Source organism: Panthera onca, chromosome B2 (genome assembly GCF_046562875.1).
Source record: "Panthera onca isolate mPanOnc1 chromosome B2, mPanOnc1 haplotype 2, whole genome shotgun sequence".
In the NCBI taxonomy this organism is placed as follows: Eukaryota; Metazoa; Chordata; class Mammalia; order Carnivora; family Felidae; genus Panthera; species Panthera onca.
Window position 1 is genome coordinate 9656934 of NC_138343.1, and position 14640 is coordinate 9671573.

Consider the following 14640-nt stretch of genomic DNA (forward strand, 5'->3'; position numbering starts at 1 on the left):
GAAGGCATGGAACTTGAGGAACGTCAGCAGGAAAATTTGCTGGCTTATCCAAACTCTCGTCATGCAAGGGTTAGCCATGCCAGAAATTTGTGTTTCTAGAACCGTGTGTTTAACATAAAAGCAAATCATTAATGGAAGCTCACAAGCTTCGGTGTCATTGAGGGCAAGTGTCGGCCCGTTGGCCACCACAGCATTATTCAGGGACGCGAGACCTGTGATGGCAATGCCAGGACATCAGGACCCCAGGACAAGAGAAATGGCCACACAAGTGCGAGGTGGAGAGACCACTTGTACGCTTCGTGCCGGTCTGGAAGTGCCTTTGCTGATTCTCTGAAATGAGCAGGACCCACCCCACGAAGGGTGTACAATCCCCTCCTATGCAGTCCATTCCACAGAGTGTGAGACACGCAGGATGTGGGAGAAGGCGATTCTCTTTGATGTTTCTAGCGCTTCCAGAAGACTGAAAGTTCGTGATAGGAAGAACAGGCCCCAGCTCCCTGGAGATTGGGATTTCGGGGAGGCTAGGGTCACAGGGGGTAGAGGAGAGGAGAAATTTGCTGGAGGGAAAGACAGCTGAAGTTCTCAGTCTTCAACCCAATCCTGCAGAGTTCAAGTATTAGGATTTCATTCTTGGGATCACGCAGTGGACCACTTTATGATCCCTTTTCCTAAAAAGAGTGGTGATCGGGTGTCGACCCCCAAACACAGCTTCACAGAGAAGTTCTTCTGTGTCTTTGGCAGGGAGTAACAGTGAACAGAAAGGAAATCTTATTTTTAAAACATACCCTGAAACAACATTGCAAGGCTTAGGAGACCTATCATAGTCTTATAAAAAAAAAATGTTTTTTTCATGTTTATTTTACTTTTGAGAGGAGAGAAAGAGCACAAGCAGGGGAGGGGCAGAGAGAGAGAGAGGGAGACACAGAATCCGAAGCAGGGTCCAGGCTGTGAGCTGTCAGCACAGAGACAAACGCGGGGCTCAAACTCATGAACTATGAGATCATGACCTGAGCTGAAGTAGAACCTTTAACTGACTGAGTCACCCCGGCTCCCCGTCACAGTTATTCTTATTTGACCTGGTTTGAAGTAATTATTTTCACCCCTGATTTTTTTCTAAAGCATTTTAAAATCATTTCAATCTACTAAGCCTCAAACTACATAAGAAATCTAGAAGAATTTGCCTCTTAAAAGTTGAACTCTATTTTTAGCATGTTTGCGGTTTCTAGAAAGAACTGAAGATGTTTTTTTACTCCATCAACAAGTTAGACTATTTAGACTGTGAAGAGTTTCCATTAAGACTTGAGAAAATGCACATGATCTTTTTTTTTTTTTTTTCTAAACCTAAAAATTAACAGCTGCTATCTTGCCTGGATATCCACACCTGATGCCAAAGGGTTTCCAAGAAACATGCCCTAAAACTGCGCTGATTTAATATTAAACAATTACTATGGAGCTGAGGAAACCAGCCCCTTTATAGATGCTGGTGAACAGAAGATTCTCTTTCTATGTATAATAATAAAAACCAGACGTGGCAAGAGTGAACAGGTCCACGGTGATTGTGCATTTCTTTGTATTCTCTAAAACAATGAAGCAGGAGATTGTTTTTTACTGGTGTTTCACATGCCACGACGTTAGATCTGCAAATTGGTAAACAAATCGACAAGCTCCCTAATGTCCTATAGGATCACTCGGGACTTACCAGGCTCTGGTAGGTATCCTTGGAGTCTGCTTGTGGAATCATCTAGGATGATCATGAGATCTTTCACTTTGAAATAACTCTGGATAAAAAGATTCCTTTCTCTTTTCCAGAGTAGTCATCTCTAGAGTTAAAAAAAAAAAAAAAAAAAAAATTTTGTTCTCTTAGGAACATAGCCCTCCTGAGAATGATCTCAGTACTCAAATTACAAATGCAAAAAACAAAAAACAAAAAACAACAAAAAAAAACCCCAAAAGGTTGGGTTTACAGAAATTTTTTAAGAGGGAAATGAACTGCAAGAAAGAAAAAAGAAATACAAATTGCGTGCATCAAGATAAATGGGAGCTGGGTATATAAATCACCGTATTCTCTATTGAACTTACTAAAGTAAAGGACACTATGATTTCGAACGCCTGAGCTTTGCTAGCAACTCTGTCCTTATCTTACATCTTCTTACAAGAGGCCCATTTTTACATTCATTTCCGAGCCTCGGTTTCCTTGTCAGTAAAATGAGGGCATTTGATTTTTCGTCAAAATTCTTCCTTTATGATTCAGCAAAGTATTGCAATCGACACGGCAAACTCCCAACCCTTGTTCTCTGTACCCTGTTGAATTGATCTTGGCTCTGTTTATGGCAAAGTGTAGCTACCAGAAAGTATGTTAAACATATATCATCAAAGGCATACTTTGCTAAACCTTGAAGAAATGTACAAATTCGAAGCTCTTTTCAACCTCAGTCTGTCTCTTACACACCACTTGGTCTACTGTGTATCACTCCAGTGTTATACCTCTGGTTTCAAAATTGTTTCTCAACCAGGAGAATGTTATTAGGGTCCCAGATAATTTAGCACTGACTATGGGAATTGGTGCGTAGGGTTCCTCCCCTGACCGCACCCTCAGTATCTGTCTTGGTCCGGCAGCGCTTAGCTGTGTCTCAGAACAGAGATCAAAAGGCCAACAAGCATTCTGCTTGACCATATTAACAGCGAAGTCGACAGCGGTTGAGGCCCACGTCTTAATTTCCCGTAATCCTCTGTTGTCCTCTGCCTTCTTGCCACTGAGGTTCTTTCTTGTTCCTCAGACTCCAATCTTTCCTCAAACCCTTCTTTTTCCCATCACTGTTTATGCCACTTGTGTCTTCTGTGCGCAGAGTACCTCTGGCTTATTCTGGAGAGAAAGAAATGACCCAGAAAATAGTTTCTGCATACAGAAAGTTGAAAATCAGGGTCTCCCGGAAATGTTGGCCCATTTACCGAATCCTTTGCCATCCACATTGAGGCCCCGGTTGCACAGATGCTTCTTGCTTCTCCATTTTTTGTTAACCCCATTTTCATTGCGGTTAGAGAGCACGCACATATTTAGGTCTTACAGGATGAGTATGGCAGGAAGGGTGTGAGGAAAGGAGCTAAATTATACTCAATGGCTCACATGCCTCCCTCTACAGTAGGAGCTTTGCACACATGACTCGTATAAAGACTCCTATTGCCAAATATTGAGACCTCCTCCTATAAAAGAAAGTTTAAATAAGGCTCAGAGGGGTAAAGTACCTTTCCTGAGAGCACACAGTAAGCAGCAGAGCTCAGAACGCAATTCCACAGACTTACTGATGTTTCCTTTTATAAAGCTCTCATTCAACTTTTGAAGAATTAAAGTTATTCTCTCCACTGCTTTCAAATCCATAAAAATCATATACAATTCCACTAAGGAGAAATCTGTTATATGAAACTAAGGTACCATTGTACTCTACCCCGATTTTACACGCGTACGGTATTTTAACATTTGATAGCTATCAATGAGGACAGCTCTAAGGTAAGCACAGCGGTTGGAGAAAGACCAGTTTCCTACATCATGTTATCGGTCATCCTTAGGGTGATATAATATACTGGGGGAAATGAAATATTCTTTCTCTAAATTTGTTCACCCATTAAAATAATTATTACATTAATGCAAATATATTAATTAAATAATATTAAGATATTATTACTCATTGCTGCCTGAACAGGCATGGCTTCTCCGAACATTCTTTTTGTTTTTAGCTTTTTAATGTTTATTTATTTTTGAGAGAGAGAGAGAGAGAGGGAGGGAGAGACAGAGAGAGAGACAGAGCACGAGTGGGGGAGGGACAAGGAGAGAGGGAGACACAGAATCCATAGCAGGCTCCAGGCTCTGAACTGTCAGCACAGAGCCCAGTGCGGGGCTCGAACTCATGAACCGTGAGATCATGACCTGATCAGTCGGGTGCTCAGTCGACTGAGCCACCCAGGCTCTCCTTTCCGAACAGTCTTTAGCTCACCACATTGATATAATGAGAGAATGTAATGATTTGGCATGACCTGTGAGAGGGTGAGAAAATGTCTTCCTGCTTGTATGCCTTTCTTCAGAAAATTTAAGATTTAACACACTAGGTAAAGCAAGGGTTGTCACGAATGTTTTGACTCAAAGAAAGATTCAAATAAGAGTAGGGAGGACTCAGCATCTTGATGGCAGACTTGTCTCAGGGACCACGCCACGGTCTCATTTTCAAAGCAGCTCCCCTTCAGAGGCATCCCCTATCGGTACTGACTTCCTTTCTCCCACTGGATATTTTTGCCATGACCTTCTGTTGATGTTATATCAACCTCTCTGCCTCACTTGATCGGAGCGCCTGCAAAATTGGAAAAGTGATGTCCAAAAGTAGGAGAAATAAACCATGTGTGTCATAACAGCCTAAGGCTCTGTAACATCTTATATTTTACAGAATGATTTCTCAAAGTGAGGTTCCCCGGAGACTTGCCTCAGATTCATCAGGGAGAAGCTACAAGACAGGTTCGTGGGTCCTACCCCACACCGGATCAATCAGAGTCTCAGTGGTAAGAGGGAGGGACGGGTGAAGTCAGGACTCGAAAAGTGAAACATCTCTCAAGATAATTTTATATATACCTAAGTAATAACCATTGTTCTAAAATATTTTCATCTATGTTACTTTCTTTGTATCTTTCAAGCCCCCTCTGCGCTAGGTAATTATTAATATACAGCCATTTTACAGATGAGGCCATTGGAACCTGGAAAAGTTGCTTGCCTGAGGGAATATAGCAGGTTGTGGAGCTCTGAGCCCGTCAGTCTGTGACCCTTCGCCACACCACGCTGGCCCTGTAGACTGGAGGGGGTTCTGGCCACAAAGATGTAGTAGCTAGAATTGCAGGTGATAACATAGGGTTAAATTCTTTCATGCGTTTGGAGCTGTATCTAAAAATTCATCACTAGACCCAAAGTCACAAAGATTTTCTTCTACATCTCCCTCTAGAAGTTTAACCCTTTCGTACCTACATTTAGGTCTAAGATCCGTTCTGAATTAATCTCTGTGAAAGGTCTAAGATGTCTGTCGAAGTTCAGTTTTTGCATTTGGACATCCAATTGTTCCAGAATCTTCTGTTGAAAAGACTGTCCTTTGTCCATTGAATTGCCTGTGCTTTTTTGTCAAAGAATTTTGAAATACTTGATGCTTGTTATAAAAGTACATTACCTCTGTTTTTTTTATTTTAAAAGGCAGACAGGGGCGCCTGGGTGGCTCAGTCGGTTAAGCGTCCAACTTCGGCTCAGGTCATGATCTGGCAGTTTGTGAGTTCAGGCCAGAGTCGGGCTCTGTGCTGACAGCTCAGAGCCTGGAGCCTGCTTCGGATTCTCTGTCTCCCTCCTTCTCCACCCCTCCCCCACTCATGCTCTTTAATAAACATTAAAAATTTTTTTAAAGGCAGACAGACCAGACCTACCTCTAATGATTATTTGCTTACGATTTGGACCCCAGCTTCTTAGGACTGAGCATGAGGCAAATTGTAGACTAGAATATATATAGACCAAGAGAAACCACGTAAGTAAGAGGAAACTGGAAAATAACCCATCCATATGAGGCTGTGGTGCTGGATTAGAGATGGAGAAACCAGGTTCTAGATCGGACTCTACCCCTCCACTTTTTAGGCTTCTGTCTTCTTCACTGGACGATGAGAGGTATGTCACCAGACATATTCCAGGTTGCTAGTCATATGAGTCTACTTCCGGGGCCCCATATCGTAGGAGCGGAAAGGAAACCTTCATGCCTACAAGGTTTTCCCATTCAGGTGGCCAGCCTGGTCCTTTCCAAACTGACTCGTGAGGATTCACTGCATTTGCTGCGGTTGATGTATCCCATGCCTCTTTCACCGATCGATGAGAACAGAGGCCAAGGGCACGCCTGCGGAGACTGATGCTACAGTCTTCCTGAGTGCGCCCTGCCTGCTGCTCCCACCCCACACCCTTCCCCGCCTATGCCTGTGGGGTCCTCCTTCCTTGCCCCACGTTTTCGTCTCGAGGGGTGTGTCCTAACTCACCCCAGCTTAGGTCAGTCCTATTATTTTCTTCGGGATACAAGATCTGCTCTGCCTCTCTCCTCTCCTTCTCAATCTTTCCTTGCAACTCTCTGCCCGAGGCTGACCACACTTCCTCATCCTCAGGAACACACAGCTTGTCTATTTTTCATGTTTAAGGCGGCCAAAGGCTTTCAAAAGATAATAATGAACACCCCTCAACCGCAATTTTGAGTTGCAAAGAATTTGCTAGATTTGCTGGCAGAGAGCGTTATAGGAATGTTCTTCTGGTACTTTGTGGTCTGGAGCTCCCGGGCTATCAGGGATCTACAGGGAACACAGACATGTGAACATAATTACACGATAGCACGGGTGTGTGTGTGGATGTTTTGGGGGTGAGGAAGAGAGGCGTCATATAGTTTTTGCAGAAGTAGTGAGAGACGAAGGATGGTGAGGGGTTTAACAGCCAGCCCACACTGAGAGTAGAGGTCAAGGGATGCAGACAAGGCTACCACCATATGCAAAGGAAGGGAAGCATGAAAGAGCATGTCGTTCGGGATGTGGATGGGTTAACCCTTACCTGCAGGTGGGGAAGTTAGCCTGCGTGGCTGGATGAGCAGGTGACCCTCCCTCGGGCCCATATTCCATGTTCCATGTGTATCCTTCCTGAGCCCAGGCCCTTCTTAACTCTCAGGAAATCAACCTTACACTGTCCAGACTAGGGAGATAAGCATGCTTTGCTGTGTAGGATGTACAGGACAAGACCCTAGTTGTGGCTGAATGTGTGCTTGAGGGCAGCCAGAAGTGGAGGAGAAAAAGGATGGGTCGGCAATGACATTCAAAGAACCTTTATGTCCAGGGCATGGAGGCAGGGAGAGAGCCTTGCTTAGCTCCGGGTTCTTTTTGCATTTGATGGTGCCGCTCTACGGAGGCGGCCACGTGTCACGTGTGACCGCGGAGATCGGAAGGAAGCATGTGGATTGCTATGCTCAGCCAGCAACCGCTGTGACTTCTGGGCACCTTGATCTGGACTTCCTAGCCTCCAGAGCCATGAGAAATAAATGTCCATTGTTTAGGCCATCGGGTTTATGGTACTTTGTTACAGCAGTCCAAGCTGACTGAGACAATGAGGAGTCTCAGACAATAAGGATTTAGGGGGAGACCATAAAATCTTGTTTCAAATCCACTGTGCTTCAGAGATAGGACCACAAGCAGTTAGATAGGATGGTCCGACGCGGCCGTGATTCAGTGTAGATAAAAGGCCAACGAGAAATAACTGAGAGCATGACCTAGGGACTCTCCCAGGGGACCATTCTTCATTCAGGTCAACACCTATTTTACAGGGGCGCCTGGGTGGCTCAGTCGGTTGAGCGTCCGACTTCAGCTCAGTCGTCATGATCTTGTGGTTCGTGAGTTCGAGCCCCGCGTCGGGCTTCGTGCTGACGGCTCGGAGCCTGGAGCCTGCTTCGGATTCTGTCTCTCCCTCTGTCTCTCTGCCACTTCCCTGCTCATGCTCTGTCTCTCCCTGACTCTCAAAAATAAAGAAACGTAATGAAAAAAATAATAAAAAACCTACATGTTTTACAAAGCTCTGGTTAGGCACCCGAGACACACAAAGAGGAATCACACACGGTCTTCTACTTCAAGGAGCCTACCTTGTTTTAACTATGGCCACCGACTCACGGTCAATATGCATGAAAAGTGTTTCCAAGAATTCTTGCTGACGTAAGGTGTCAAATTCAGGTCTACAAGTTTAGATCTGTTCCCTGGGCTCTGTGGGTTTGACATATATAGGTATGTCCCTCTTTTTTTCTTCAGGTTACATATGAATTTCAACCCAATTCTAGCATATGATAAACACAATTGATTTCCTTGCGCTTTATTTTCTGTCCCGCTTATGCTTAAACATAACATGAGTGACTTATAGCTGTCCAGGAAAACAGGGAGTGCATTTTTATGGAAATCTTCAATCTTAGGAATTAAAGAAGAGAGAAAATGGAAGAAGGTTGATACGGCTTACTTATTTTTTTTTTTAAAGGCGACTCCTTTTTGAAAATTATTCTTCCGTGTGTTCATTAACTATTTTTAGGTGAACACACACAGAGACATACACACAACTACAGTCTCTCAATGGACTGCCTAAGTTTGTGAAGGAAATAGCAAATGTTTTAGAAAATGCTTAAAATATTTAAGGTGATATTTAAAACATTTAAGACAATATTTAAATAAAATTTAAGAAACATGCTAAAATGTACGAATTTGCATGAGGCATTGTATGTAGATTGCAATTCTTCCATTGGAAATTAAACTTTGTAATAAAAGATAAAATTTCAACACGTGAACTCAATATGCACATCAAAAGTGCTAAAATTCACCTTGTATCACGAAGAATTGAGAAACCGTAACTTGAGGAAATAACGGCATCTTGTTCCACTAGGAATTTGCATATTTTGCCAATGCTTATGTAATGAATCTCTCAGAAAATTCCTTCCTAAACTGTGAGATTTCTTATTGGAAAAAATTCTTATTGGCACAGAAAATTGGGCTTGCAGGGGCGCCTGGGTGGCTCGGTCAGTGAAGCGTCCAACTCTTGGTTTTGGCTCAGGCCGTGATGTCAGGGATGGTGGGTTCAAGTCCCTCATCCGGCTCCGCGCTGACGGCAAGAAGCCGGAGTAGGGATTCTCTCTCTCTCTCCCTCTCTCTCTCTCTCTCTCTCTGCCCCTCCCCCCTTCAAAATAAATACTAAACTTAAACCAAAAAAGGAAGTTGGTCTTGCAATCTCTTTAAACATTTTAAATTCAGTTCCTCTTCAGCTACGTCTTTGCTCCTAGAATATAGGGAACACCTTTTGTTCTTTCTGCAGAAACCCGTGTGTTTACTTTTATGGACTCAGAGGGGCTTTTCAAATTAACGTCAATTTTTACGGCCCCTTTTTCATATCCCGTGTGTGAATTTACTGTGGACACTTATGAATGATGGAACTACCTCCAGCAGGCCACTGGTGAGTTAAGTGGCTCGCGTGAGTGTAGAAAACCTCAGGCAATATGGCTCAGACCTGAGTTTCAGCACCGAGGCAAAAGTTTTTAGAGCCAGCCAGGATAGGAATCAATATAAAGGAGGCACTCGAACACAAAGCACGCTAAAAAAATTCGTTGAAAATTTGAGAGCATTTTCAACGAAGTAGATAGGATGGAACGTTGTCTCCCTTGAACAGATTCCCGTTTGTCAGAGTTTTCTTTATCTTTTAAAGTACTGATTGGATCAATGCTCAAGGTAGAACTAGGTACAATTACAATCCTAAAACCTTTTGGGCAACGGTTCTAATTAATGTAATTAATATTGTAGCAAAACATCATGGGTTGTAATTGAAAGAAATCATCTGGGTCTGAAGGAGACCTACTGAGGGCAGCCTTGTTAAGATGAACTCTGAGGTGTGTAAATTAATTTCCTGGATTCGCAAAGCAGGAAAGGGGAGGTTTTCCTTCCTTAGGATACTGGAGGGTTTGGTGGTTGGCCCTGTTGAGACCCCCGGGCTATCTGTGCTGATTAACATATATGTAATTAAAGTGCACCAGCTAGAAAGGGAACGAGTTTTACTTGGCTCTGTACTACTGTGAATAATTTCTTTCTGTCTACGTTATTTACCTTCTGTGTATGTGTGTGTGTGTGGGGGGGGGAGGGGGGGGGGTAGGTCTAGTTTCCCTGGACATCCTACTGCTGTCTTGTTTAGGATTATTGCTTCTTATTCTAGCAGACGCTAAAGAACAGACAAGCTTTCCCCTAGCATTCAAGCTAGATTTTCTTTCCGTTCATATCACCATTTTTAAGCCACATTTTTCATCACAGGGTAAGAAACACTGTAAATAATTGAGGTGATCCATCAAGAGACCCATTCTTGATAATGAAAAATTGCATAACTCCATAGAAGTCAATTAAAAACCACAAACTTCAGACCCCTTTACTCAGAGAAGATTTATTTTTATAGGAGGCATTTAATACAATAGATTATGGGAAGGGGCTCAGAATTTTTTAAAGTTCTGAAAATTCAGTTAAAGCTTGACAATAAACGTAAGATTTATACAGTTTCGAAGTATAGAAGTCCTTAGAGTGAAAAGGGTTCCCCCCACCCCCTTCCTTTTTGAGGTATCAGAGATGTTCAGGACTTTATGACCGGATCAGAAATGACATCCCACTGTGGGATACTTTTTCATTCTTTTCAAAATTTTAAATGCTTCTTACGCTTTGCTAGTCCCTATACAATGAAAAGTAGATAAACTAAGAAGGCAGGATATTTTCATTTGCAAAGCCAAATATCTGAATACTTAGGACTAGACAAATGACTCAAAATGTTTTTGTTGTCTGGTTGGTCGGTTAGGTCACAGCCAATACAATAGCATGTAATATCTTATACATGTCCATGTAATTAAAACAAAATGACAGTGTCGTTAGAGATATCCAAACTATGCAAGTGGCCAAGGTGAAAATGCCAAGTGTGTAAAATGTAATGTGCCTAACGCTTTTCTTCCCTTTCAGTGGTTTTTCATGCCCCAAACATAACGTTAACTAAGAAGCAACACCTATCCTCAAACACAAAAATACTTAACCATTTGTTTTAAGGTTAGTAATCGCCCGCTATAAATTTGAACTGTGCCTAACGGCTTAAGTAGGGTTCAGCAGTCAGGCCCGGCAGATGCTTAACTCCAACCAGCAGTGCTCATGCGACTTGCTTCCTCCTGGAATTAAATGGCTAAGGAAAAAGGACGGATTGTCCCCTTTATTTAATAACAAAGAACACAATCCTTCGAATTCTTCAGATTTGGAATTCCAGCAGTGTTTTTCTGTTTTCCTCTTGGTGTGTGACAAGAATGAATAATATCAAAAATAAAAATAAACCTCATCTAAACAAGCAGTCCTTTGACTTTATAAGGCTCAACACCAAATACATCAAATTCTAAAAACACCGAAGACCAGTGAAATGTCAAAGCTGGGGGGTAACGTGCTGTGGACAGGACAGATTTTTAAGCCTTTCAATGTATCTGAATGTACTGGCATTAACTTTGTTCATTTATGCTGACGTTGCCTCTTCAACTGACTACTAGGGACCATGATATTTCATATTCATATAAATATTTGACTTTGACCCCAGAAAAAGTCCCTTGGGTCTGTAATACTTTTATTCTTGTATAATCTGAAACAAATCCTTTCTTTTTAAAAAATCAAACAGACCACATTACACACACAGTTGACTAACTATTTACAAAGCACCCAATTAAATCCTACTTAATTCTCTCTCACTCTAAAAATTCCATCCAACTGGTGTGCAAAGTACTGATCACGCTAAATGCACAATGTTCACAAACCCTGATAGTCCTACACAACCTAGAAAACACTTTGTTAAAGAGAAAAGAAAGTCTTAAAAAATAGGTAAAGGGTTTTGAAGAAACGAGACCAGAAATCACAGTACAAGACAGATAAATCTACTTTAATATTCACATGTAAAAGTTACACATCACGAGAGGTTGGACAGTAGTTTAGCAGTTAACTAACATAGCTATAGTGAAAATCATTTTTATAAAAAAATAATCTAGATGCGGTCATCAGAATTTTTTGGTCTACTTAAGTTAATGTTTGAAGATCGACTTTTATCCCTGCTTGAAGGATTTGCCATTATGCCTTGTTTTTTTTCTCCCACTGTTGCCTATTAATATTCTTTGGAGGAAGGAGAGCAGAAAATGTTCATTTCCAAGAGTCTGTCCTTTGGTAGCAAGCAGAGAACATTTTTCATTTCTATGACTTAAATAATCTGTACAGACAGGAAACGCAATGACATTAAGCTTTAGTGTAAAATGAAGAATGATAAGCATTTTTCTTCACGTTCATAAAACAGTAGATTTCATAAACTCCTTAAGGATCCAAGCATTTCCCCATTCCCTATGCAAAACCATTCAGAATCCATTTTGACCTCGGTTGAAAAGCAAACACTTACTCTTTATATATTACACTATCGAACCCTGTACTTAAAAACTGATAAAGTAGATTTCCAACAGGTATGTTTCAAATACAAAGGCTTCAATCTAGGTTAAAGAAAACACATTTGAATGGACTCAGAACAAGTTTATTTTGTGATTAAACATCTCATGCAGTCATGCTGGACCACTAACTCTATTACTTCCAAGTCCCCACGACACTGGATAAAACAGAAACAAATTAAATGCTAGGCCAAACAGTAACGACATTCAAGATATCAAGAGCTCTGCAATGGAGCTGAAAAATAATTTTCCAAAAGAAATAATCCCATAGATTTAAAAAAACACACACATAATATTTACAAAAAATATTTAATTAAAAATATCTTATAATTACAGTAGTCTATTAAAGCATATACTTTCTCACACTTATAGAACATCTCTATATATACATGGTATGAAATGTCACTCAGATATCTATACAATATGTAACATTCTTGCAGGGAAAAGAAAGTTCCCTGCCCCCCCATTATAATCATCTATTTTAAACAATAGATGTCAAAAAAAAAATATCTACAATGCTCTGTTATATTAGTAAAGCTTCAAAACAAAAATTGAGCTCCTTGGTCACAAAGTAGGCTTCTAAAGTTGATTTTCTCTTGATCTTCTAATTTATCAGTTCTGTCACACTTAAGCTTAGAAGTTTAACTGCACCTCCGAAAACACAAATGTACATTTCACAGCGGTTATAAATGAAGAGACAAAAGAGAATACATACGCAGAATGTTTATGAACGTGCAAAAAAAAAAAAAAAAAAAAAAACAAAAAAAAAACCAAGAAAAAAAAAAAACGATGAAAGTTTTATCTTTCTTCCCCCCGCTCTTGGAATGACAAATGTAACGTTTCTAGGATTTGCTGATTTTTTTTTTTCCTTTCCTTTCCTCTCCTTTCCTCGGGTGGCTTTTTCTCTAACTTCTGCTCTTTCCCCCTCCCTCTCTAGTGCTCCTGGCTCGGGCGCAGGCGGCCGCACACCTGTGGAAGAGGAATGAATAGAGGGGGTGTGTGAACCTTCCCGCTGCAGACTAACGGGCGCCACCGACCAAACTCAAGACATGCTTGATCAACAACCCAAAACAAACCACCGGGTCAGACAACAGCCGCAGCCCGCGGCCGGCCAGGCGACCGGCAGGCAGCTGCCGCCCCCATCACCGCCCCCCCCCCCGCCCCGCCCCGCCCCAGGAATCCCGGATCGGGGATCCGCTCGCAGGTCCGGCCCGCATCCCACTTTGTGGGTGTCAGACAGCGCGGGGGTGGGTGCACATCGGACGGTCTCCATGCTCACGAGGGTGCCCTCCCTCGGCGGGAAGGAGGGCAGTTGCCCTCCGGTCACCGGTGAGGCACGGGGGTGGCGGGGACGGGGGGGGGGGGGGGGACAGGAGCTGATCCGTCTCCATTTAGAGCGAACCCCAATTACTAAAGCGAAGTACGCTTGCACGGAGAGGGGGTGTCCGCCTCACTGGGAGTTCGCCCTCAGAAATGTTAGGGGCGAAGAACACTGCGGTGGTGCCTGGCACCCGCAGCCCCCGGGGACGGGCGTCTCTGGGGATCGGCCCCCGGAGGAGGGACACGCGCGCTCACCTGGACAGCGCGGCTCAGCGGCACAGAATGCTGTCGCCCTGCTTGTTCACCGCGCCGGCCTGGAACAGCAACGGAACACCAAGGGAAAGGTTAGCCGGCGCAAACGTCGCCCTCGGCGCGGTCCCGGACTCGTTCTCGGAAGCCAGGCTGGCACCCACCCCCACCCCCACCCCTGCCAGCAGCCGCGGGGGGCTCCCCCACCCCACCCCACCCCGGGCGCAGGCTGGACTTGACAGCCCGGGAGGCGCACAGCCCCAGTCCCGCCCCGCGCGCGTCCACCCGGACCCGCGCTCGCCGCGCGGAGCCCGCGGCCGGCGGCCCCGGGCGCCCGGAGAAGGAGTGTGTGTGTGGGGGGGGGGGGGTTGCTGTCATTCCCCGCCGCCCCTGCCCCGAGGAAGGGGAGCGCCCGCGGCCGGCCACCCCGCCACCGCCCTCCCGCGGCCGCCGGCCTCTCACCGGGTCCGTGTTGAGCGCCGTGAGCGGGGTCCGCGGCGGCGCGGCCGGACAGGTCCCGGCTGGGTGGTGCGGTGGCGCGGGCGGCGGCGGCTGCCTCAGCAGAGCCGGGTGCGTCTCCAGCGCCAGCTGCAGGTCCAGGATGTAGTCGATAACGTGCTGCAGGATCTCCACTTTGCTGACTTTCTTGTTGGGCGGGATGGTGGGCACCAGCCTCCGCAGGCGGCTGTAGCAGTCGTTCATATCGCACTGCAGGCACAGCGCCGGCTCGTCGGCCGCCGCCTCCGCCGCCTTGCAGCGCGCTGCCGCCGCCGCGGCCGCCGCGGCCGCCGAGCCACCCAGGCTGTGGCCGTGCTCGGCCAGGCAGCGCAGGGCCAGCTCCCCTCCGCCGCAGCCCGACGGCGCCTTGCGGCCCGAGGGGCGCACGGGGCTCACCGCCTTCATCGCGCGCGCCCTGCGCCCTGCGCGAGCCGACCGGCTGGGGCGAGCGAGGGACGCAGGCAAGCTCCGGGCCCCCGCCCGCGGCCGGCTCCGCTCCCCTTGCCTTCGCGCCCGGCGCGCTCGGTCC

At 44.9% G+C, this 14640-nt stretch overlaps 2 protein-coding genes and 1 long non-coding RNA gene across 3 annotated transcripts in view; 2 read left to right on the forward strand and 1 right to left on the reverse strand.

Annotated features, from left to right (window-relative positions):
- The window catches only part of LOC144616257 (uncharacterized), a 111208-nt gene extending 106669 nt beyond the window's left edge, over positions 1-4539 (forward strand). The window contains exon 3 of the long non-coding RNA XR_013555384.2: positions 4434-4539. This is a non-coding gene — a long non-coding RNA (uncharacterized LOC144616257). The remainder of the gene's footprint in view (positions 1-4433) is intronic.
- A 6943-nt stretch (positions 4540-11482) lies between these two features.
- ID4 (inhibitor of DNA binding 4) lies at positions 11483-14624 on the reverse strand. Its single transcript, XM_060614698.3, has 3 exons — positions 14076-14624; positions 13620-13678; positions 11483-13013 (listed from the first exon to the last, which is right to left on the reverse strand). Exons 1-2 carry the CDS (start codon positions 14514-14516, stop codon positions 13634-13636), a joined length of 486 nt encoding a protein of 161 aa, XP_060470681.1. The 5' UTR covers positions 14517-14624; the 3' UTR covers positions 11483-13013; positions 13620-13633.
- LOC132666683 (uncharacterized) overlaps positions 13020-14640 on the forward strand; it is a 47094-nt gene continuing 45473 nt past the window's right edge. Inside the window, exon 1 of the mRNA XM_081795697.1 lies at positions 13020-13708. Within this exon, the coding sequence (XP_081651823.1) occupies positions 13094-13708 (615 nt within the window). The 5' untranslated portion in view covers positions 13020-13093. The remainder of the gene's footprint in view (positions 13709-14640) is intronic.

What these genes read in the sequence shown, in the direction of transcription:
- ID4 (XM_060614698.3), bottom strand. Translation starts at nt 14,516, where the DNA reads ATGAAGGCGGTGAGCCCCGTGCGCCCCTCGGGCCGCAAGGCGCCGTCG. An exon ending in CGGCGCTCAACACGGACCCG is followed by an intron (nt 13,679 to 14,075) that starts GTGAGAGGCCGG and finishes TTGCTGTTCCAG; the next exon opens with GCCGGCGCGGTGAACAAGCA.